The 26,935-nt window shown below is 39.1% G+C and overlaps 1 protein-coding gene across 3 annotated transcripts in view; it reads right to left on the reverse strand.

Moving 5' to 3' along the window:
• Nucleotides 1–26,935, reverse strand: part of AGAP1 (ArfGAP with GTPase domain, ankyrin repeat and PH domain 1) — a 384,460-nt gene that overhangs the window by 241,845 nt on the left and 115,680 nt on the right. For all 3 annotated transcript variants that reach the window (XM_082483168.1, XM_082483167.1, XM_082483166.1), the window contains exons 2-3: nucleotides 23,396–23,454; nucleotides 14,360–14,447 (exon numbers count right to left, since the gene is read on the reverse strand). In XM_082483168.1, coding sequence (XP_082339294.1) covers nucleotides 14,360–14,447; nucleotides 23,396–23,454 — 147 coding nt within the window. The remainder of the gene's footprint in view (nucleotides 1–14,359; nucleotides 14,448–23,395; nucleotides 23,455–26,935) is intronic.

A 26,935-nucleotide genomic window follows, 5' to 3' on the forward strand; every position in this document is an offset into this window, starting at 1 on the left:
CAAATTATTTTATGCAAATTTGAGATCAAAGCAGGATGCATCCCTATTAATTTACTTTCTACACCATTAAAGAGCCCTTATCATGAGCACATCATAACATTAGATACTACATAGGCAGAGATGCAGAAAACCTACTTCAATATCAAGAATTTACACAATCAAAAGTATAAACACTCAAGAATATACAGACTTCTGCCAGCATATGAAAACAAGGCTACATGGTTTTCCTGCAGATATCTGTGCTCATAAGATTACGGCAAACAATAGAGTAGATTCTGCCTTTGACTTCATGAGCCCTGACGTGGCCCATCTCCAGGCCGGGCAAGTAAGAGCAGTGCAAGGGCAGTGATTTTGGGATGGTTCAGCTTGGAGAGCACTGCACTAGTAATTAAAAAAAAAAAAAAAAAAAAAATCTTTGAAGTTTGTAAAGCATCACAGGGCCATTGGGAAAAAGGAATTCAACAGATCAGCAAGTTTGAATATTGAACTACCACCACCTGTCAAAGAAGTCAAGAAGTCTCCCATAGCTACAAAATACCGCTGTATTTTCCTAAATATCTGTATATACGACAGAGCCACAAAATACCATCTAAACTGATGATAGCGAAAAGAAAGAAATGACCTTAATTTAAAGAATGAACTCAAAAACCCACAGCACTAGTCCCAAGGGAGGTAGCTAGCTTTGTTCTAGTCCCATCAGTATTATGACACATGCAGCTTTTTAATGAGGGAATTTCTTAACTCCCATATGTACCTGCCAAAGGAGGTCATTGAAAGAGAAAGACTGGCAGCCTGGACCACACCTCTGAAGGACAGAGTGATTGCTCCTGCTATGTTCTAACACACACGTCAAAGCACAAAGATGCTAGTCAACAGCTGAGCTACGTTTACTTGCAGCCCCAATCCCATCTCTAAAGCCATACAAAAGACATGCCAGTGAATATCTAAACAACTCTCTACAGCCAGACAGATGGAGCTGGAAACTGTTTTCATGAAATATCACAGCAAATTTATAAAAACAAATCATTAAAACTGTGTGGAAGCTTTAACTTGGGAGAACTTTAGTATGTGGTTTATTTATTTTCTCTAAAACGCTGCATTATTCCCAATTTTCCAGGGCAAGATCATTAGCAATTCATAGAGACTCATTTGCAGACACGTACAGAATTCCACATAAGATGACAAACATTACTCCTGCATACAAACCACACACAATACCCACCAGAAGACAGTGGTGCTTCTGATGCAACCCATAAAACCACCCGGTCTCCTATGTGCATTAGGCCAGATTCCTACTATAAAATGCTCCAGATAAAAATACAGCTTTGATAAATATAAAGCCAAATAAATTCGGTGTATTGGCAATTTACAACCACAGCTAAAGAACCATCACAAGTCAGAATAGCAGGCTGAAGGAATCAACAAAAGCTTCCTAATCTCATTTCTATGCACATCATTCCACAAATGTTAGTGCTTTGAATCAGCAGTATTAAGAAACTATCCTTCAGTAAAAATTGATACTAATTTTAAATACCACATACATTTGTAATCAGAGGTGCTCTATACTGTGAAAGCTTTATATTACATAGGGAATTCCATGGATGAAGGTTTTCAGCCGGCTATGAAAGCCTGGCTGCCTCTTCCTCTAGCTGATAGCTGTTTCACTGCATAATTGCTCACCGAAGCAACCGCTGATTTTCATGCTGTATCCCCAGGCTTGACTGCATTCGCCAGGCTCTTTATTCAAGCAAATTGCCACGGGGATGAAATTATTTGGCTATATGAGAAAGATAAATTTGGGGGGCTGGCCACATGACAAACCCACGCAGCAGCTGAATGGCTACCAAAACCATGGGGGCAGAGCAGGCAGGAGCGGGCAGGAAAGGAAAGACAGAAGATAAGACTGAAGCAGCCTGTAAAAGCCTGTATTTTATATTCCCAATGGCATGTGAATTTTGACAACAGTGGTCAGTTGTCTTAACCATGCAGATTCCTTTTTTCCTATATGATAGGAGAGACAGTGCCAAGAATCTGGATCCTCTTCAGGGAAACACATTAAAAAGCCATTTATTCCCTCCGTTCGTACATACGTTATTTCAGGACCAAATACATGAAAATTGTTGGTTAAGCTCAGAAATAAAAAAAATGCTTGCAAGGTCTTCTGCAACTAAGCAGAAGCACTAAAGAATGACAACTGCAACACCCCAGTAAACCAATGCCAGTGTTGCATTTCATCGTTACCCCAAATTTTTATTTAAATAAACTACTTTAAAAACATTTTTCTCAGCATTTCCCAAGAAAGCATATTATTACACAAGAAGTGTTAAAACTAAATTTTCACCAAATCAAGTTGTGCTCAGTGCTTCGTGTCAATTCACATTGGTATTAGCAACAGAGAAGCTATCACAAACTATCATTCAGCCACATGTAAAGTTCGCTTTGGGTTATTTCCTTAATGTAAATATTGTGCTAAACAATGCTTCAGAAACTAAATGCGGTTAAGCTGGGTTGAGCGTATAACCACAAAAGTGCAAAGACTAGGGAACTATCGCTCTCGCACAAGGCTATAGCAGCAAGTGATAACTGCATCAGCTTCCCAACAAAGTACTCGGGTTAAAAAAAAAAAAAAAAAAACAAAACCAAAAACAAAAACAAAGAAAGGAACCCAAACTGAGCCTTTCAAAACCCACCATCTGCTTCTCTCAACAGGTTTATGATATATCTTAGGAAATACACGGATCAAATAATGGGCTAGAATATTAAGAGTTCTTGTTGAAGTATCATGCCATACCCAATTAAAGCAAGGTACGATGTAATATTAGTACATCATATAGATAATCTTATCATTACATAAAAACTAGCAAGGAAGCACTAATATATGATCTTGTAATTCCATGAAATAAGGTTTAAAGGCCTTTACTGCTGTAATTTTAGTAGCAGCTGCAATGACATGCAACTATTTAATTTTGAGATACATTCATTGATATCTTTTCAGTGCTTCTACAAAAGGCCAGATCTGATGGGTCCACAAAACCTGGTAACAATGTCAATGGAGATCAACTGAATTTTAAGTTTTTAAGCATTAAGTAAAATACAGCTTACACTTCAAAAAAGTATTAACTTCTCAAATCGCATAGAATCAGAGACCATAATTAATGTTTAGATTGAAAATGGGCATGGGGGTGTTCATGTTGAGGACACATCAAAGCAGTGATGCCAAATGACATTTCTGCAAAAGTATTGGTCTCATTTCCAGGTGGTATAAAATCACTTAACAGAGAGTAGTGCAGTCTTGAACAGCCTGGCTGGGACTGCAAATTAAGCAAACAAGGAGCAGCCACCTGAGAGGGGGACGTCCCTGCTGCAACCCACCCTTGGCTCAACACCAGCCAACTAGAACCAGATACACAGAAGATGCTTCCATTAACTTTAAGCAGTTGCCAGCATCTAAAGAAAACAAAAATTTGCGGTGCTTCACAGACCAGTCTGGAAAGGGCATTTATTTGAGCCAACCACATGTTATTACACACAAATGTGGTTATTAGACATTTGGGTGCAGGGAAGGAATACTTCCATGGCAGATGCTCTCTCTGTGAAAAGAACTGGGTGAAAGGAAACTGAGAAGCCAGAAGTACAGTAAACAGGCTGAAATTCTATCCAATATTATATTTTACATAGAAGGAGAAGAAAATAATGGATTAACCAAGATAAATGAGCAAAAAAAAGGAGCCAACCTCTAAGCAATTATTTCTTCACTACATGGAAACAGGACTCGAAGAGTAGTGCATGTTATATTTTCACTATAAAGCTTTTGACACTCAGTAGAATACTGCTTGTAAGCCAATTTGAGAAACCCAGTGCTAATAAAATTACTGTAATGTGAGTGTAGAAGCGAGGTAAGCCACACTTGGTACTCATCAAATGATTCATATCTTTAAAAAAAAGTATGATACCAGTGGAAGTTTATTCAGGAGTTTCAAGCCTCATGTAAGTATTTTATTAATAACCTGGAAGATGGAAGTAACAGGCTATTTAATTTTTAGATAATGAAGCAGGAGGGATGGCAATTATTAGGAAATTGGATTGTACTTCAACATGACCATGACAAGTTTGAAAAACAGAATGGAAAAAAACAAAAGCAGCATCATAAGGACAAATTGAGAGTCTTCCAACTAAGCAGGCCCAACCAGCTGCAGAAATATGGGGTAGGATGGCAAACCACTGGCCCTGCAGACGAGCATCTGTGAATTCCCATGGAGTGCAGACAAGCCGACAGCTCATCCTAGCCCTCATGTCGCCAGCAGCTCACAAAGCCTCAGCCAGAACACCCTGTATCACTCTGTGTAGTGTGTTACGTGGAAGATATGGACTGAATCAAGTGCTCACAAGCACTTGCAAAAAAAAAAAGAAAAGTGTCCAGAAAACACACATTAAGAAAAATAAACTGATGAATTGTGGTTACTGAAGAGAACAGACTAGAAAGAGACAAGAGGTGAGGGTTCTCACTGAGAAATAATCTGCTGATCCCATTTTAGGGCACGGGAAAGACATTTACTGTTTTTTCAGTTCCTATTTCGTTATGATCCCATGTAAACAGGCAAAAGTATCAAGTGGAAGTAGACATACAAAGCTCTACTGAAGAGGTATAAACCTTGGGATCTATTGTCCAGCAGCAAAGCTGATAAGCAAAATGGGATTCTGGAAAGCACACACTGCCAATGCGCATTTTGAAAGAGTTTGCCCTCGGAGCATTTAAAATCTTGTGTGATTTCACTCTGCTGGCTGGAAGCATCCCTGTACCTCAAGGTACCCACTTATCACATAATCAGTATCCGATTAGCTGTTTGACAAACTAGAGACTTGACTCTATAAAACTTGTCTAGTTTAGGGCCTAGTATTTGATTTCCCTTTTCTGCAGCAGCCATAGAAGTAGCACCTCTCTCTCAAAGATTGTTACCTAACCACATTTTTTAAGCATTAAAGTATATGACACAGCAGAAATAGTATCACAGTACTATACAGACCTTAACATTTAGCATTACAGATTCAAAAATATTCATATTTAAAGCAGCACACTGATTTTTAGCACATACACCAGAATTATACCTGTCACTTCACATTTGTCTGGAAAGAATCTATAGTTGTCTTTCCTCCTAGGAAAGGCACAACACCAACCTATATACGATTGTTTAATACAATAAATAAGTTTAAGATTTTAATACTGTTCAAGGTTCTAGTGTGAATTTGCAAAATTCTGAAACATTTTCTGCAAATTGATAAAGCACCCATGCCCTGCATGTAAGCACTCACATCTCCAAAATTACTCCACAAACAAGACATCAGACACCCATCAATTTAACATGATGAATAACAGATCTTCATCTGACATCTACTGCACATCAATATACAAAAATTTTGGCACTGAGCAAACAAAAGCTGAATACATTATATGTTGTGAGTATGCCCTTTTTCATAGTTTGTTCACGTGAGAAAATATTTCTGACAGTTTAAAAGGGAGGAAAATAACCAGTAGGAACCTCCTCCTTTGACAGTCACCCAGATCCCTTGTATTCACCCCAGCCTCCCAAGTGCCAGGAGCCTCTTTGCAGACATGCTTACCATTGCAACACTTGCAGGGCTTTCTCTGTACGCTAAATCCTGCCATTACAATCTGAAAGTATTTTAAGATTCCTGAACTACTGCTTTTGCTCCTTGTATTTAGCATTCTCTCCAGCGCCATAATCTCTTCACTTAGCACAGCTTTATTTAAATTTCATCAGGGCACAACTATGAACGTCAGATGTTTAAGCTTAATCAGACAGTAAAACTCTTGAGATGAACATGCTCAAGTACTTTAAAAGCTATGCTTTATTAAGTATTAAAATAAAAGAAAAAAGGTATTTGTACATTTATAGCACTGTGACCAGTATTCCCTGCTCCGGCATCCTGGTCAGCTAACTAATGCCATCTTATAAGGCAAACGGCAATACATAGTGCTGTCATCAACTTGCCAAGGACCTGTCTGAGCCAATAGTGTCGGGTGACAAAGGCCTACGCTTGAATTAACGGTTCAATTTCTACTAGTAAGATAGGATATCAGGCATATATCATAGCTTTATTTTATTATTGCTTGGGGTTTGTAACTTTTTTTTTGTTTATTTTACAGACAGCAGGTGCAGACAGTTGCTTACACACATCACACCCACTAATTGTATATACACTACAAGTCTAATTTTAAAAACTTATTTTTATCAAGGCAGCTGGAGACAAACAAAAACCAAACAGCAGCAAACAACTTCCCTTGGCAGGATGTGATACTACTTTAGTACACTCCTACCTGTTTCCATCACCTGCCCTTTCAAGTTTAAAAAGTTTACATCCCAAAACTACCACTTTCCAAACAAAGTTCCTTATGAAGTTAGCCCCATGATTTAAAATACCATTGCCCTTTCTTACAGCAGTTCCTTAAAAAATTGGTTTATCACATTTCATCTTCCATACACTAACTCTTTCAGCCAAATATTCACACAGCTTCTACCTTTCAATCTAACATATAAATCACCTCCTGTCAACATCTGCTCAAAATTTCTGTAAGTTCAACATTACAAGCTTCCAAAAAAATTTCAAAGATCTTAACATACCTGCTAACAAACCCTAAACTGCAGAGCTAAGATAAGCCAAAAACTTAACTCCTATAAGCATAGATTTCAGGCTTTTCTTCCCCCCCCCACCCTTTTTTTTTTAAATATCCCTTTGCTTTTTATACTTAGTTTATAGCTGGCTTCTATAATATCTGTCCTTTCATTACAGTATTGCATTACAAATAGTAACCCTGAAGTTAAAATTGGACTTAGCTAGCTGTGATTATACTATAACCAGTCTGGACACACACACAAAAAAAATCATACTAAGATCTGCTAAGGAAAACCAGACAAAGCAATTCCCCCCCCCCCAAAAAAAATTTACCTCCCAAAATAATCCAATTAAAATATGAGAACAGAAGGGTCATTACATAGTAGCATGCTATTATATATTTCAGGGTAGGAAAATCTATTTTCCATCTGTATTCTTTATTTCACTGAACACCTTTTCATATTAGTATCAGTCAGAGCCAAGGGGGAGTGGGAGGGAGAAAAGAGAACAATACTAAAGTAAATTACAAGTTTTTTCAGATGGATGTTTCCTAATGCCAAGTGGCAGCCCTACACTTATACATGGGAAGTTTTAAGATTAGCAGCATTGAGGAAAACAGGTTGCCTATTTAAAAGTCTCACTTGGAAGGAAAGCCAGATCATGAGTCAGGAGCTAAGCTTCCACTCTCCCTCCATCCCTTTTCCCCCCTTTCCCCACAACACGAAGCTGATGGAGCAGGGGCAGCTCCGCACCTTCTGCGGAATGACCTGCCTTTGCAGCAGGGTGGTGAAGGTGGAGTGCAGTCAATCACTTAGTCAAGATCTAATCTTGCTACCCTGCAAGGTAGAAGGCCCTTGGCATTCCTAAAATGGGTAGAAAACCTAGTGACAGTCTGCTATAGCAGCACATTAAAAAAATCTGCTGAGAATTAAGCATATTGTGAATAAAATCAACTCACTACTATGTCTTACTTTCCAATACAACTTCCCAAACCAACAAAAGATTAAACAGTAGTCAACCCCCCGCCTCCCCCCGCCAAAATATAATACAAGCTGAAAAAGAAACAGGTTCAAAGAACATACTAAAATTTTGCTTTAAGATTGAGAGCTAAACATTGGACTATGATTTAGAAATACATCCAGAAGTAACACTGAAAAATAAAGTGGAAGGCAGGCCCCTTCTTCCAGCAGCAGCCACTCCAAACTGGCTTCTGACTCTACAGCAGCAGAAAGCAAAGAGCGCTGGAGATCTGAGTCACTTGTACTACTATTAAGAGCCTAAAGTTGTAATAGCAGCTATAAATCTGAATTACAGTTTTTACCTGAGACGCAACCTTGAGAGGACCCTGTTACAAAAAGGGCACAAATCCTACAGACATTACTTGTCAAAACCTTTGAGTATCCAAGGTGCAAAGCGTTAAACACATCATCTTAAAGATCAGTTGACCCTCAAGGCACACAAGTGAAAAGGTAAGTCCCTTCTAGGAAACTGCTTTTTCAGCACCTTCTCCCCAGGAAGAGCAAATACCTAACTTCTTCCTTTAATTAGCATAGTTCCTTATTTGTGCAACACTTCAAACAGTAGCCAACTTGACAGCTAGAACAGAGAGGTTTTCAAAGAATTTGCAAAACCACGCAGCCAATCTCAGGGGGACAAGGAGGGGGAAGGGCTGGAGAGGGGAGACTGCAGAATATATAAACACACTCTTTTATGCTAAGCCTGAAAGGCTCCAAAAGCCCAAGAGAGCCAACTGCAGCAATACTTTAAAATGATCAAAAAAGACAAGTGTTATCTTATATCTGGATGTCAGCATGAAATGCCAAATAAAAATAATCAGCTGATAGTATTGTAACGAAACAGAAGACAAAGAACTGTAAAGAGATAATTTTGAAACACGTGTCTAAAGTCGTTGTCTTCTGCACACAACACAGTGTTTGTCTGCATTTTTACAGACAAAAAAGGAAGTACTCTGATAGCTTCAGCTGCCCCACAAAGTGCTGTGTAAAGCTTGTTAAACATCACACCAAGGATTTGAATTTAACATGAAAAATTTCAGCTTCCCTATGTTTTGTGACCTGAGCACCCAAAACAGGACTCTAAGATTAATGTTGCTTTTTCGAATTTATATGTACTTGGAATTCTTGCAAAATCTCCCCATATAACCTATGTGTAAATTTTTACATGAATGACAATGATTTTATTTAATTCCAAGAAATCATGAGTGAAAAAGCATGGAAGTTTCTCTTTAGGAAAAGCATGTAAGTACATATTCAGAGGACAAATTTCTCTGCTCTTCATTTACAGTTCAGCCAGCTTGCTCACTGAGAACAGAACACACAGATTAGTCTGGGACACATCCTCTTTTTACTCATGAAAGATAACATTTGGTTGTTTAGTAAATAATGCCTCCAGATTCCTACATATTTGAAAATAATTAACTAGATAAAAATAGCTAACGGCTTCTTTGAAAAGATTTGCAACCATAGGAACCTGTTTGTTCACAGAAGGAAGAATTACATTTTTGCCCTGTACATGAATCATGGGAAGAAGGGAACACAAATCTGCTGTAGCTCTCATGTTCAACCTGAAACACCAAGCTGTGATTCCCATCGCACTATTAAGTCTCCTAGCACATCCAGCTACAAAGAATATCAAAACATAGCGGTCCTTTCCTGTCCTGCTTGTCTGAACACTTAATTTAACACAATGCAAGCAAAGAAGAATTGTATTTTTCTTTTTTTTTTTTTTTCTTTTCCAGGAGAACAAGCTCCATTCTTGGTTTCATCTCAGAGTCCAGCAACTGACGCACTAGACCTTTTCCATGAATGAAGCCAACTGGAAAGTTATCTAGGTTAATAGATTATGCCTGAACTTTTTGTATACATATTTTGTAAGAGTCTATGGCCAGACAAGAATCTCGTGAGGGGATGCTGAGCAAAAGCAGCTGAAATTTTTAAGCAGTCTTTCTCAATCCTCCTCATGTAATTACATTCTGCTCAAGTAACACGACATGGAAATAGTTACTAGATAGAATTTAAAAACATGGACATCAATCCCCCAGTATGAAATTTCTACATGTCTTGGTAACAGGCTAGCAACTTACTTTCATGGTACTTTCATTACATTCCTCCTTCTTTAAAAGGGTAGGCTGAAGGTGACACTTTGTTTAGTATTTTAATAATAAACATTAAGTTTTATGACCATTCCTGTTATTCAAGTGATACACTGTTCATTGTAGGTACTGAAAAAAGTTACTCAGTGAAGGCTGCTGTATTATAAAATTATTTTTAGGCCAAGTTTGGAAAGAAATCACAGCTTTCTGGAAAACACATTAAGATTTTATTCTATACCTCTTACTGGGGGAACATATTTATTGTAGCCCTTAACACATAAGAGACCTCTAACTGAAATTAAGTGGTACTTGAAATTTGATGCATCTTACCCTTCAGTGACAGACTACGGGTTCCAGTGTGCCCGTACTCTGCTGAGCTTTGTAGTTTATCTGAGATGCAGCAGCGGCAGCACCATAAAACCTACGTGCTAAACAAACCACGGCACCCCACCCACCGCATGGTCACAGTCAAAATACACCAACCAGAATAAAACACCCAATGCAATGGCTTTCAACCCTTTCTACCAATAAGAAGAATTAAAATGGGCTATAATTACAAAAAGGAAATGGGAAAGAAGAAACCGAAGGCAATTGGATAACCTTATATGGTATAAGTAATAAAAAAATCCATAGAGAAAAAGATTACAGGATATTAAAACAAAGATACCTATTAGTGGCTAAAATAACTCTCTGTAAGCGCTTCCAATGCCTATCTTTTAGGCTGTGTACTACAAGGGAAGTACAAGCATTATCAACATACAAAGCAAGGAATAGACAGTATTGCAAAAATTCACATCCTACATTTTCATTTATATTATATTCATAAGTTCATCCACACAGATATATTAACTCCCCACCAACTGCAATAGCTACTTGCTTGCTCAAGTCAGGGTGTTGCACTGCCTTTATGTTTTTGAGAGCACAAAAACATTTTACTCTTCCAAGAAAAAAAGAGATCTTAAATATACCCCAATGTTTAGTTATTAACATACTTAAAACATTTGTGTCCCATCTTAATGCCAAAATAGAGCAGATTGCCACTAGATAATCATCAATTGTCACAAAACTAGCAGCAAAAAAGGAAGTTTCCAGTTTCAGGAGAGAAGTTATGCTTTTAGTTACTTTAAAGCCAGATTCATAAGCATACATTACACTGGGGACCTGCACCCCTAAAACTTTTTAAAAAATAAGATACAGCCAAAACAGTTGCTATGCCTCCTGCACTGACTTTCTCCCTTCAGTTGTACTGCTCTCTTCCTAACTCTCATTTCAACTATTCTGCATCTTCAACTTTAAGGGGATTTTGTTAACGTGACCTCAGCTCCTCTTCCAGGTTTTCTTAAACAGAAGATATGTGAACATGAACCACTAAATCTGTCCAGTATAAGTTGTCTGTTCTAGCATCTCATTTTGCTGTGGCAGTGGGGTAGAAGAGAAAAAAAACCCTCCTTTTTCCTCATCCTAGCTGAGACACCTTGGACCACACCTGCTTTTTTTATTTTTTTACCTGCTCACGAAAAAAATACTGAAATAATCAGGGTATTCACAACCATACCAGAGATGCGCAAAAACCTTTACATCATGTTTCATGCCTCTGTGGCTTTTTGGAAACAAAATCCCAAAGAGTAACAGAATACTCCTGACACTCACTATTCCTGTAAACTTCAATTCACCTTGGTCTGCAAAGTACTTGGTCTCAAATTCCATGCACACCACGGTTCATTTTGTTCCTACAGGTAGAATTAAGTTTTAGACAGGTGAAAAAAGATACCAGGTTGCATGCACCTTACTTGTTCTTTCAGCTTTGTAAAAAACCCAGCACGCTGTTTAGTAGCAGTTTTTCCTCCCAGTTACTTGGAAGGTTCTTAGAAGATCAAAAATCACTAAAATACCCTATTTCCCATCACTTCCTTGTTGTATCATTACCAAAAAAATTGCAAGTCTCAGACTACTGAAATTCCCACTTGTTACAGGGCGATACATCACTTTTTTCTTACATCAAAATACAACTGATTTTTAAATGTGTCACAGGAGTACAGCTATGCACATGTAAAATATGCAAACGAAGAGTCAAAACTCCTCCCAAGGCAAACTTATTCTACGAGAAAAAAAGCTTTTCATTTTACAATCACACTAGAGACTAAAATAAACCTGAAGAGAAACAAAAGTTGGGCCAGGCAACGACAGCCCCTTTCCAGTTTAACGTTATATGATTCCTCATTCTGGTTGGGAGGTGGATCAGGCAGCAAGAGAAATGTCTTGCCTTAAAGAAAAGAGCAGAAGGAAACATGAAACCATCTTTATATACTTAAGATTCATTTACTGGAATGCTGAAGCTACCTTAAAGGTCTACAGGACCTCCGGCACTTGTCTAATTCAGGGCAGGTTTCATGGTAATTGTAGTAATTTAGGAGGCAAGCGTTGGCAGAAATAGAGGTCCTTGGTCATAATCACCATTTTGACATGAAGTATGCATCCATCATTTTACCAATTAGATACTAATTATATGATGCCTCATAAATTTTGCTGTTAGTAAGCCATTCGAATTCAATAAACTTTGGTTTTTCTTAAACAGTCAAGGAGCTGAGACCTTAATGCCTAATATACACACTATTCTTTAACCCATCTAGCACTCTGGCATGTTTAAAAGATCTCAGAAAAAGGAAAGGAGGTCCACATGTGTCTCCAACATAAAGGCTAACACCTGGCCTCGATTTATCAAAAGCTATGTTCCCATGCAGAATGCAAAAGCAAAAGTCCCACAACGTAATGCAACCGAACCATCTGCACTGCTGCTGTATTTTATCTAGAATGGACTTATGCTTGGATGAGAAAGAAATAAAACACTAACAAATCACTACTACAATGTTTACTAAGCATAATTCATATGGGTTGAATTTCCTTTAATACTAACTTAATTAGAAATCTTGACCCTATCTCTTACAAGGTGAATTAGAGCTCTTAATTATTCCAGTTTTTCCACTGTTAATGAAATGGAATGGTGTCATTAGTGAGGCTTGTCAGCTACACTTATGTGCAAAGAAATGATTTGACACTGCTTTTGTCATCTAATCCTTTCAGGAAAAACAGTCTGAACATCACTCAAGCACTGTAAATAAAAATCCTTGAAGACAAAGAGGACAGATGGCAACACTCTCAAGGAACACCATCTAAAATATTCATAGTTCAGGAGGAGAGGACTGTTAAACTTGTGAACAACCAATACATTTGAATCTTACAAGAAAAAAAAAAAAACCAAACCCAAAAGATTTCCTGTTCATGAAATGAGGAAAGAGATCTGCAGAGATTTTTGCTGAAGAATTCTTGTATTCAGTGGATCTACATACTGTACTTCTCACTATCAGCATCCAGAAGCAGCAGGCATAAATGTGACCTACTCGCAGTTTTGATGCAAGGCTCAATTATCACCCCATCAGTCCTAGCTCCAAAGCAGCAAAAACATTTAAGGCAAGCTTATAACCTGGAACACTTCACTGTTACTGGAATTTCACAAGAAAAAGCCTTGTCCATCCCTCCCTTTCCCTCTCCTCACATTTTAACTACAATTTAAGACTGTTAAAATGTCAAGTACTATGCTTAATAGCTTCCTTTGGTAAGAGTTAATTTGAAACAAATGTTATTGTAGATGCATGAAGCTACAAACTATTGCTGAAAAGACAACTACAGCAAGAGACAAAAACAGTGAGATGTACTAAAGACTTGAAATCAAAAGGAAACAAATCAAAATGATACACAAAACAAGGGGAAAACGCTATAGTACAGAAACTGCTGTCTGTCTCTTCAAAACAAGAGCTGCCATGAAGACAATGTATAGTTACCTGCATCCATATCTGCAAAGAATGGAACAGCCAGTAAGGAAAAGAAGGAACCAGAAATTCAGTGTCTCAGAGTTGGATTTAAAAGTTCATAAGGAGAACAGATAAAAAAAAAAAAAAAAAAAAAAATCAAGAAAGTATTTAGTGTAAGATACACCTCTATAAGGTACTATGATATTTTTGATTTCAAGCTATAAACTTGGATTAATGTTAAACACTACAACATTTTCAGGTAGAAATTATTTTTATACGGAATGTTTTAAAACATTCCGTATAAAAATAAGAACATGTTTTAAAAAAAAAAAAAAAAAAAACAAAAACAAAACTTCAAGACCAAAGACTTAATATACTAAACAAGGAACAGGTTACATCTTTAGTTTAGGCTTGTGACGCTTTTTATTCTCCCAACACCACAAACCAAAGGGCCTGATTCTGCAGAAATCAGTACTAGATAAAGCAATTGTGACTTTCAACAGCCAAACTGCAAGCAGCAGCACTACTGAGAGCAATCAACTCGTCTCAATACAGGAATACAAGTTTCCCATATGGACACATAATGGATGCTGAAGCATTTAAGGATGCTAAGCAGTTATGGAAAAGGTACAATTACACTTGTCATATACTTATCTCAGTCTGGAGAATGTTAAAGGAAAAATCTCCATGAACATTGAAATAATAAATTGGATTATTTACTGAATCATTTCTGCACGGTTATAAATGAATAAAGATGTAGTTTTGGGGGGAAAAAAAAATTAATAAAATTTGCATATTCACATACCTTCAGGTGATTCCTCTTGGACATATGTGCCAGTCAGATACCGGTGTACAAGTGCAGACTTGCCACTCGCTAGGTTACCCACAATCCCCTGGGAAAATAAGGAGAAAGTTAAACTCAATTAATCTCCACAAAAAAAACACAGTATATTCAAGCAAAATCTTAATGCAGAAATAACTTCTCTGCCATCAAGGAGAATGCCCACACAATAAAACCACTCTGAAATATGCCAACAGATAAAGTATCTGCCAAAACATTAAGGCTACAAGGAGAGCATATACATGACAAAATGTATAAACCAAAATCACTTTATGTTAGTGGCACTCCTTTATTCATTTTGCCACTAATGCTAAGTGGGAACATCGGGCAATATATAGACTTCAGTGAAGAAGCCTGAAGCTCAGAGCAAGCTTGTCACCTCTTTACTGAAAAATATAAAAACATCACTAAATTCTCATACTGGAAAGTATGTCTGTAGGCTATCCACCATGCAATTCACACTGACTCGCTACTGCAGCACACACATGATATATATATGGCTACAAACAGGTAGATCTTGGCATGTCAACTATGACTTGAAGTCCCTTACTTTACTAATAAGTTTACAACTCAAACCGCCCATGCCCAAACATCTGCAACATTGGGAACATCTGACAATCAAATAGAACTACTCAATCTTAAAGGACATTTGATTTTTCTGTTAAGCTGGTTAGCTAGCTGCCCTGGTTTTTAAAAACCCAGGCAGAAATAGTAAAATGCAGCCCAACACCAGAACAGTTTTCTTCCCAGAGGTGCTGAAATGCCAAAAACTTGGAGATTTGCTTTATTTGTTGCTTTAAAAGAGGTGCAAGGTAGTTATGAAGCCTTCCCGCATTACTCCCACAATACCAAACAAGCTACCCCTTTCAAGTCGCAGCCTTGTGTTGCCAGCCAATACAAGTCCTGCCAATTTATCCCCGGGCCTGACCATCAACCAAAAGCGGACTGACAGACGCAGCAAGCAAGATCCAAGCCTGGCTGCCTGCCCTGTTCTGCATAGTCCAGGGGACAGGAGGGTTTGGAGAACATACCTTCTCTGTGTTTTAAATAAACATCATCTTTTTTTCCCTTGCTCAGTTGTCATCTGCTTATTCAGGTCTCCCCATTGAACAGAACCCTGAAGACATTACGCTTGCTCAGTTTTGAGGGGAGGAGATGGGAACTTATTTTGTCCTTTAAACAAACCTAAGCCTACTCTGTTCTTACATGTTTATCTTGACCCTAACCAAAAGGTTCAGAACAGAAGATCCCCGGAGACAGAATGAACTCTGTTGATCTAAGTTTGCCGAATGACAGAGGCAGCATGAACAAGTCACACATTAATACACATTCTCTATTCTATTTTCATAATCCTAACTGGTGAGAAACTATCCTCCTTATCAAAAATTACTTAAACACAGTGGTGCCACCTTAAACTAACCTAATGACAGTTTTGGAGTCGGGGGATTGGGAGCAAAACAATTATTTGTTCTTTAGAAGCCAGAACAACCTTCAATTAAGACAAGGATAAGAGTGCTGCAAAGGATGTCCGCTTTATCTCTACAGCTGATGTGCAAGAACAGCTCAGATAAAGCAGCAACTTAGGCAGAGAGCAAATGGAAAGCAGCCTTGCATCACCCTCCAGCCCCTACAACAGCATAAGCTTTAGGCATGATAAACAGTGTGGGCTACAGTGGAGGAAAAAATAAAACTAGGAACCCCAAAACAGATTTCAAAAGTAACAGCAAACAAGAAAAAAACATGATCTAACCTGGGGTTGTGCAGGTCAGAAAAGGCAGATCCTATACTGGCCTAATGCTACAAGAAGCTTCACCCGCTCTTTGTTCAGGTTCACAGGAAAGAACTTGAACAGAAAAGACTGTAATCAAAAAAACCCGCAAAAGACATAAAAAGAAATACAAACCAAGAAACCCACCGTAGGCATAGCTGCTATCGAAGAGCAGTCCCACAAAAATGAAAAGGAAGCCACAGCCCAAGTGGTTAGAAAAACACACATCTGTTTATTGGGCTTTGTGCTGACTTTGAAGAGTGTTTAAACCAGTGTACCATACTGGAAGCTTTTAATCAAACACACCTCAGAAAAATTATACGCCGTGCTAGTATTTACGGAGATGCCTACATCATGGGGCAACACTCTCTGGAAACACACTGCAGAGCTTCATTCAGGTCTGGCTGAGACAAACCTATTAATCAGATCTGTTTTCCCCTTCAAGACTAGCAAGCTTCACTTGGAATCCAGAGGAAAAAAAAAAAAGTTACAGAAGATACCCTCTAAACAAGATATACTTTTGCAAGTTCACAGAAAAGAGCAAGCAACTGATAACCTTTTTAGAGAGAATGGTAACTTCTACAGGTGCCTGACTTAATCTACCTGACAAACTTTATCACACAGAATGCTAAACACCAAGACAAGGATACAGCTAATGTCTCAGACCTCCTAAATCATTAGGATGCTCTGCGTAGCCTGCTTTGCAAGCAGGTGAGACCTGCAACACCACCGAGGCTGTCGCCTGGAAGATGTCCACACTTACTGACTGAAAACAGGTTTTGAAATAGTCTAGAAAGACGGTCCCTTGGTTTGAGCAACTAAACATTTCGGGTGCACAGATTTTGTTAAGTCTTCTGGGCAATTTATGCTGAAAAACTACATGAGGTCACTAACTATGACTTCCATGTTTTGCCAACATGAGAGTGAACAGCTGCAAGCAAGTGGTACGGGCACACATGTGAGACTGTGCTGGGTTTAGTTTCTGGCACGTTCTCACTCAACATATTTCACCTTGAGGCACAAGCTAGTAGAAGAGAAACGTCTCTCTCTCTAGCACCCACATTGTCAAGATTTTTCTTTCATCTCACAGATGCATTGGGACCTAAAGAAAAATGAATACAGAAACGAGTTGCTGTATTCAAAAGAGAATGTGAATAGTGAACAGTAAGTAAAGCTCTAAGATTCTGCATGGCACAAGAAAACAGACAATACTTATTAGCTTTTTTTTTTTTAATTATTAACAACACTGATCCCCAGTTCCCCCATTCAATGTATAGGGAAGATAATCAGAAGGGGTGAAAAATGGCTTTGGACTTCCACCTGCACATAGGAAGAACAAAAACTAAAGCAATACTGCAGAGACATCCAAATCCTCTCTTTCCATCTGAATGCTTGACTTAACCACAACTTCACTTCAGCTTTGTTCAACCAGGTATCAAGCAAGAGGCAAAAGGAAGAAAATATGATCTCTAACATATGTCCTCTACCTCTATAACATCAAGCAACCTCTTAAGTGAGTGAATTTTCCCTCCATTATATGCCAATAAACTACAGTAAGCTTGTCTACTCATATGCTTGCCTAAACAAGCAAAATATTCATATAATCATAACCCTCCATATTTCTCAGACAAAAAACAACATGATGCCTGAGGAAATCCTGTGAATAACAGCCTTTGCACCCCTCCTCACCTCAGAACTGATATTCTCTCCCCTTCCATACAAAGCCTCCTGGTGAGAGGTTACTTCCCACCTTTTTCCTTTCACCTAGAACAACGTATTTCTCACTGTTCAGGATTCATGACCACTCAAATAGTTAGGATTTAGTGTGTGAAAACTTATTTAACGTTTTTTTAATAAAAATCAAGGTGTCCAAGACAGTTTTCCAGATTTTAACAGATTTCCAATTATACTTGCACCAAAAACGTAACCAGTCAGAGCACAAAACTGTCAGAAGCAACAAAAAAGCATCAACTCAGGCTCCAGTGAGAGCAAACATTCTGTGTCCTTTGCCCACAGCTAGGACATGTTACTGTATTTAGGCAGAGACCCTAAATATTTGAAAGGCATTCAGTGATTTGAGAATACAATTATTTTTTTCAAGTAACCCAAAGATCATTATCAGCATATGTAATTTTACAGCACTTCAGGTTCTCCAGTATGTTCTTTCATATAGGCGCCCAGAAAGACAAAGATGCCTGGCCAGAAGAGCATTATTAAACGTGATGCTACAAACTGATGCAGAAAGCAGTGATCAGGAAGAGCAAGGTATGTATTTCAATTAAGAAACCACTTCACTGACTCATGTAATAAAACTTGAGCCTTCTTCCCTTAAGATATGTTATTAAAAACCATGCACAATCCTCAAAGAAAGGCAGTGTACTTCCTCTCTCTTTCTCCTTTCATTCATTTCCATAAGGTGTCTCAAGATTGAGAGCAAAAAGTGTTGGTGTTTTAAAGACAATGCAGGACTGATTTTTTTGATCCGAATAATCAACTGTTTCTTACCAGACAAATTCCTGTATTTAGTTTAAATCAGTTTCAAACTACCGACCAAACTGACAGAAGTTCTTTAGGAGCTTAAATGGAGGGAAAAAGCAAACATGAAAAAAGCATTAACACAATCAGTTTTGTGTTGGAATACTGATGTTAACTTCTCAAAAATCACATGAACCCAAAGTAAGGTTGTTCAAAACTGACTATGAAGAAATAAAGTAAAAAAAAAAAAATCTACATTTGCAGTATGGCTGTATGTTTTCCCTAGACAGCTACTTCAGAAAGCATTCGGGAGACATTTACCTCCTCTTCTCAACTGGTGAGAGAGCAGGTTCCTTAAGATCTCACCTCAGTTCCTGCATTTGAAGAGACAAGGCAGCCATCTCTTTTTTACCAGATATGAAACCAGTACATGAAATTAAATTTTAGCAGAATCATCCTTCTATTATTCAGTGCAGTGCTTGGCATTATTGCTCTGGATCTCTGCACACTATTAACCTCTGAAAACCAAGAGCAATAAACTTTACACTGGAAAAATCTGATTTCTAATACAATTACTCTCTTAATCAGGGTTAATACTTGTTTTAAGGACAATCTCCCACAGTATGACAAATATGCCAGCATGTTTTCAGAGTAGTCATATTCCTGTAATGTCTTACATGCAAACAATCTGAGTAATTTCTGTTTATTTACAGATACGTATGAAATGCACAAAATTATGACAAGCATGTTACGGAACAAAAATACCACCCTAACCCAGTTCAGAAACAAGAAAATTCAGCTAACAAGGCTACAACACAATGCTCTGTCAGTTATGACTTGTGCAACACTGAATCATTTATTTGCATGTGCCAGACATACTGTAAGATAAATCCAAACATTTATGCCCACATAATACTAAAGCCTGTTTGTAAAAATGCATAATGTATTGATGATATTTGGAATTGTGGAATTATCCAGCACAGAAGCCTGACTGAGCTTTGCATATTTTTTTTTGGAACAAATTATTTTGTCCAAAAAGATCTCATATTTATTCTGTTTAACACGTCCTTATTTTACATAGAATGTAAGGGACCTTTAAAGATCATCAAGTTCAACCATAAACCTAAAACTGCCAAGTCCACCACTAAACCACGTCATGTCCCTCAGTACTGCATCTACACATCCTTTAAATACCTCCAAGGATGGTGACTCAAATCACTTCCCTGGGCAGCCTGTTCCAATGCTTGATAACCCTTTCGGTGAAGAAATTTTTCCTAATATCCATCCTAAACCTCCCCTGGTGCAACTCCAGGCCATTTCTTGTCCTGTCATGTGGGAGAAGAGATTGACCCCCTCCACTTTTCTACAACCTCCTTTCAGGTAGCTGTAGAGAGAGAGCAATAAGGTCTCCCCTCAGCCTCCTTTTCTCCAGGCTAAACAACCACAGTTCCCTCAGCCACTCCTCATAAGACTTGTTCTCCAGACCCCTCACCAGCTTCGTTGCCCCTCTCTGAACACATTCTAGCACCTCAATGTCTCTCTTGCAGCGAGAGGCCCAAAACTGAACACAGTATTCAGGGTAGGGCCTCACTAGTGCAGAGTACAGAGGTACAATCACTTCCCTAGTCCTGCTCACCACACTATTCCTGATACAAACCAGGATACCATTGGCCTTGTTGGCACCTGGGCACACTGCTGGCTCATATTCAGCTGGCTGTTGACCAGCACCCCTCCACCCCAGGTCCTTTTCTGCTGGGCAGCTTTCCAGCCACTCTTCCCCACGCCCGTAGCGCTGCATGGTGGTGGTGTGACCTCAGTGCAGGACCCGGCACTTGGCCTTGTTGAACCTCATACCGTTGGCCTTGGCCCATCGATCCAGCCTGTCCAGATCCCTCTGTAGAGCCATCCTACCCTCAAGCAGATCAACACTCCTGCCCAACTTGCTGTCGTCCGCAAACTTACTGAGGACGCAACTCAATCCCCTTGTTCAGGTCTTTGATAAAGATATCAAACAGAACTGGCCCCAGTATCGAGCCCTGGGGAACACCACTTGTGACCGGCCACCAACTGGATTTAACTCCGTTCAACACCACTTTTGGGCCTGGTCATCCAGGTAGTTTTTTTACCCAGCTAAGAATACACCCATCCATCCCCATATGGGGATCCAGGAATACCAGCATCACTCAGGAAAGGGACTGGTCTCACCCAGCTGGCCTAGCACGCTCTTGACCATAATAGAAGCATCAACATCCGTAAGTAAAACTCTGTGGTAGTATCTGATCAGCAGAAACAAATATCCTTCTGAAAACTGGAAAGAAATGAAGCCCAATGTGTGTTGCTAAAAAAGGAGGCAAAGACTAATATTCATTCCTCAAAAGCATGTTGAAAAAATACATCCATTGGCTTTTCTTTATGGCAACCCTGTGTGCTTTCTCTACTCTCCCAGAGTCCATTTCTATTACCCTTAAACTTCTGTAGAGCCTAAGGGTATAACAACAACCTCTATAAAAATCAAACCACCACCTCAATTTAAGGACCTCCCAGCCTCTATAGAGAAGACGATCTCTCCCAGTGAGCTAATAACCATCTTCTCCTGATGAGTACAGCCCACTCAAGCAGCTAAAGCTGGGGATCCTTCATAACCTTGCAACATTAAGCCTCATCTCCCCATCCGCCTTGCTGCACTGTGCAGCGATGTAAGCAAATACTCCACACTTCTCATGCTTCTGACAACCCCAACATAGCCACAAGTAAAGCAACACACCCACGGTTATCCTTAGTGGTGAATGTAATGATAGCGCTGTAGCAGAAGCAGCAGGTTTGGCTTTTAACATGGCCCTTTCCTTCCTCAGCCACACGCGAGAGCTGAAGATGAGGCTGGAAACAGGGGAAGGACACAGAGATGACCCACTGCACCAACTCCTTCCCAAGGGCAGATGTATAGGGAAGGTAGAGGTGGATTTCAGATGGACTTCCTAATTTGCCCTTTCTGCTGGAGCGCAAGTTCACAGCCACAGCTGGTGTTGCCAGCTTCAATAATTTGTAGTGGTATAATCAAATTATTATTTTTGTAATGGTAAGAGTTCTGCTTTTATCCGGGATTATACAAACTGAAGCCTTAGACGGCTCATGCAGGCTGGCCACTTAAAATCAATTCTCTACAGCAGCCGCTCAGCAGCAGTTTATTTTCCCACCACCGGTTCACACAACATGGGGGCAAGATATCCAAGGCAAAGTATTCACACAATGCAGCTGCTGAATCACAGAAATACCTGTACCCCAAGACCATTAACTAATGCTCTGTAACTATTTGTGTTCTGTATTACAATACATAATTGCAGCTTTGGTCTCAACTGCAAGTCCCAAGTTTATCGCTAGGTGTTGTGAATTGGTAGGGATAAGAAAAGGGGAAGGGCTGAACAAGGAAACCCTCTCTAGATCCTCCACAGCATAAGCTTGCTAATACCACAGTGGACTGGATTTATATCCAACCAACACCTTCCAGTCCTAAATTCTTAGTATTTTCTTGTGCGAGGTATTTCGAGAGATATTTGTCTTCCAAATTACACCATCACTTAAACTGAATCTGGTGACTCTCTGCAGGCCCTTCTTGTATTATATAGTTACATCCACTGACTATCATACTTTTACTTTCCTTGTGCATTGCTGAAATCAAAACAAACATAACTAGCCACGTGGAAGCTGCTTCAATCAAAATGCCATTCTGCGTAAGCGTATTTATCATGTTAAGTGACCTATGCTTTCTCTCACCCCTGTAAACACTATTATCAACTCAGATTTGGAAAAAGACCTTTACCACATGGGAAAAGAGCTAGTGAAGCAAGGCCTCAGCTGCCCACTCAAACTCAGACGGTTTTGCCCAATTCACTTTGCCACTCAGCAAACAGGTGCTCAGATCAGAGCAGCTTGTCCAGTTACAGCTGGACAACAGGAGCGGAGAGCATACACCTACCAAAGGTATTACCAAGTTCCGTATCTCGTGTACCACAGTTGTTTTGCAGGGTTTGAGAAACTGCTTATCTTTAATTAAACCTGGACTTCCATGTAGTAAACATCACAGTGACCTGGCTGTGCTGGCTTGACAAGCTGCCATTTTGGTATTCACTATGAGGAGGTTTCAGCCCTCATCTCCAGCCTCCATGTCGATAACATTTAAAAGGACAAATATGGGAAATTCCCCCAATCTGTCTCTGAATTATTTTTGCCTTTTCTTCCGCCTACATGGGAAATGGCTCAGCCAAGGGAAAAGTTATTGTAAGCAGCTATTAAATCACTGTTCATTCTTATAGTGAAATGTAGGTTTTGATTCACTATATGAACCTTCAAAATATTCTTTTTTTTATTCCGCATAAATTCAGTTAAATTCTTCTAAGAGAGGGGAAAAATATATTTGGTCCTTGAAGAAATTGTGAAAAAATAGAACTTTACGTATCACATGCTAACTTTCACTTTCCCATCTTACAGAAGTGTAAGACTTTCCTACTCAGAAGACCACCTCAGGAAGCTGGTTCATGTAGCCAAATAAGTAGAAACATCAATAAAACACAGAGGTCTTCGAAGCATAATTATAAAAATAGAAGATAGATAAACTTCGTAAGATAGTTTTGCTGAAGAAAAATGCTTTATTTTTTAAAATTAGTTTCTATATTTTTTTCCCAAAAGTAGATTTAACGAAGCTTACAAGATTTTTCAATTGTGCATAACATTCTCAGAGATAGAAGTAAATATAAACTCACCACTTTCAGTTCTGGTACGGATCTGCTTAGTGTCCATTCCTGGCTATTTACAAAGGCATCTGTAAAAGTGGACAACATTCACAAAATCAATACAATGACATTTAATGGTCTGCCACACAGAATTTCATTCTAAGGCTTTGCGTACGTGAGACCAAAAGTCACACTCAATCTTACAAGGCTGACAGCCCAACATGAAAAACACTAGGAGCTTGGATAAATTATTAAAAAACAAAAACAAAACCCAAGAATACCAGAAATTAATGTTCTGCAGAATAGACGCGCTCTCTGCAGTGAGTCTCGCTGTATCATCTCCCCTGGCATTAATTAGCAAGCTCAAACTATCTCCAGTCCTTCTGGGTTGTGAAAAGACTCTTCCAGTCTGTAGACAGATAAACTGCTTCCCACCCACCACAATACATTTCTTCTCTACAAGAAAAGCCTTGGACTGCTCATCAGGCTAAATCTAACAACTGCAGTTGCCACCATCAGCAGTAACTTCTCCACCCAGGTAAACACGAATATTTTCCTGTTCTAAAAACGTGCTATTTTTTACTGCACATCATACTTTATGTCGAAAACTGCAACTACTAGCGTCAGTGGTAACAACCCTGCACAGGTAAGGGAGAACATCTGTTTATTCTAGAAACATACTATTTTTGAGTAGCACAATCTAGACAGAAACAAACCACAGAGCTATTTACAATGAAATTAAAAAATACTGGGGGCAGAAGGAGATTGATTCCTCAAAAACTAGTGAGTTTAGTTCATCATTGCTCTCAACAGAAATGAAGTCCTCAGGGCTGCACCCAAGTCCAACCTCATTGACAGTTCCTCACCAAAAAAACAAAACAACCAACCCAGAAATAAGACTCCATTTTTCTACCTCCAAAAAAATTTATAATTTTGTTCCTTCCGTAAAGATCTAGTCAACCGAAAGCAAACAGATAATGATGTTTCCGTTACAAATCCAAGCAGCATTACACCAAATCCTGATTTATCCCTCTCCAAAACCATGCAAACCAGATAGACAAATGACTGCATGTTGCATGCACAGAATGCTTGTACCAAGCAGAGCAGACGCAACTCCACAGTAATTAAACAGCACCGAAGAAGTATCAGAGTCACAATCAATTCCTAACATTATAGAAAATAACACGCGACAAGCTACCCCTGACCACACTGTCCATAAGCAAGCAAAGATTTTGCAAGCCATTGCTTCCCCTCCGATGCACCAGAAAAGGAGAAGGCTATTTCATTTTATCTTTTGATCCGGAGAATAAATAAGTTGGTTCCAACTTCCTACCCCAGAAACCATCAGCTGTAAGCATGCTTTCCCAGTGCCTAACTAAAAACAATCTCAAAGCAAACTTTTATTTTGCATTGCATCTTTATTCCCCACTAACTATATTATTTTTGCTCAGTATTACAAAAAGACATATTAGCCATGAATTTGGAAGTCTTCTCCATTTTTATTTAACACCACTTCTATTTCAGCTACAAATAGAAGTTTGTGCGTACTAGTGGGATATGAATACTGATACGAACACACTTTGAAAACAGTAAGCATTTCGGTATATTATAATCTTGGGCTGCCTCACAATCACTCACTGGAAGGAGAAGAAAAAACAAAGACTCAGATTAAGACACTCTGAAGACTTGAGTTAACATTTTGGTATTCCACAAGAGGAGACATTATGGTCACTAGGCTCCTATTGCATGAGCTGAAAAAGTCCAATTTGATCAAAACCTGAAGTCCCAGGTTTATGTCTATAAACGGGATGGGGCTGTACACCAGTTAAAACAAGTGTCTTGTATTAGTCAGGCCTGACCATGAAGCAGCACACAAATAATTTTTCCGCAACCCAAAGTTTGTCAATTCTGGTTAACCTAGTAAAGGTTTAAGCAAGCAAATACTGATTAAGTACTTCTCTTTTTTCTCCATGACCATATCAGCATATCTTACCATAGAAGAAAATCCAAGGATTACTAAATATGCTTGGGAAAAGCAAACTACACATATTAGAGCTAAACATTTTGATTTCAATTAACAGCTCACAATTACTTGAAGCACTATGAAATGGTGAAAATGAACAGCACCTTCTAGTTACCACCTCATCCTTAGCTCAGAAAGCTGTTTATGTTGAAGTAGCAGGCAAGCATTTATCTAATATCATCACAGTCCCAGACCAGACAAAGTCTTAAAGCCAAGAAAGGGAAAGATGAGGACAGAGAGGATGGCAAGGGATGAACTGTGTTTTGAGAGTCCAGGTAAAGAGAAAAAAATTAATCCATGTCTCAAGAGCTGTTGCAGTCCTCTTCTCCAAAAACAATCCTCCTCCTTTTTAAGTAATTCAGTGCAACTGGAATACATATGATTTACTGCATTGCTTAGAAACTACCACGTCAGCGTACAAAAAGGCTGCACCAGGTTAGGCCAAAGATTCAGCTACAGCAGTACCCTTTTACTACAGCAGAGACTAGTACATGATACTTAGTAAAGAACAGGAGACACTTGCAGAAGAATGTATTTTTCTCTTACACCAAAAGCAATTGTGTTGAATGACTTTCTGAGTCAATTTAAATGGGCAGGGACACAGGATTCACCCAGGGTAGATACACCTGACCTGAGCAGTCACTGCCTGATTTTCTTGCCTCCAGCCAGAAGACAATCTGGAAACCAGGAATGCATGAAAACACAAGTCTCAGACCAGACAAGTCAGGAAGATTTTTCTGTAGCATGCCCAGCTGAAAATAACTTGAAACGCAGACAAAGCAGCAGCAATTTCAATTCAGGAACACTGCACAGGAGACCTGCTCTAGGAGCCTTATGATTAAGGCACTCAAAAGGGACCGCAACTTGGTCTAGATGTTTTCCTACCTTTCCGTGGGAAGGAACATTATCCCTTACAGTGAACAACGAAAGGTATCAGATCACAATAGTGTGGCTACGAGTGCCCAAACTGAGCTGACAAGCAGTGCCTTTCTTTCTAGTGTCTGCTATGTGTTTCAGATTTGGTATGAAAGGAGTATCAATAGCACATATTGTTTTAGTTGTTACTAGGTGATGTTTACACTTTTTTCAGCTTCCCATAGAAGCTGTGGAGGAACATAGACAGAACAATGGAATGGCCAATGGAATATTCCATACAATAGATGTCATGCTCAGTATATAAATGGGGGTTGGCCAGGGGAGGAATCTGCAATCACTGCTTGGGACAGGGCGGACAACCAATTCAACGAGTGGCGAGAGTGACTTGTGTTGTATAACTTTATCTTGTATATTCTTTTACCATTATTGTTATCATCATCATAGTCCTTTTCCATCACTGTTTTATTAAATTGTCTTTATCTCATATACTAGTTGTTTTTTTATTTTACTTTTCCCTCTTTTTCTCCCTACTCTTGACAGGGGATACGGGGCAGGAGAGGGAGAAGTGCACAAGCAACTGCAAGGTCCTAGCTGCTGGCTGGGGTTAAACCACGACACTTGGGCCCCTCTCCTGCTGTCAGAGAGCAGAGCTGAACATACAACCATCCTTG

This window comes from Vanellus vanellus (genome assembly GCF_965231255.1).
Source record: "Vanellus vanellus genome assembly, chromosome: 5".
NCBI lineage: Eukaryota > Metazoa > Chordata > Aves > Charadriiformes > Charadriidae > Vanellus > Vanellus vanellus.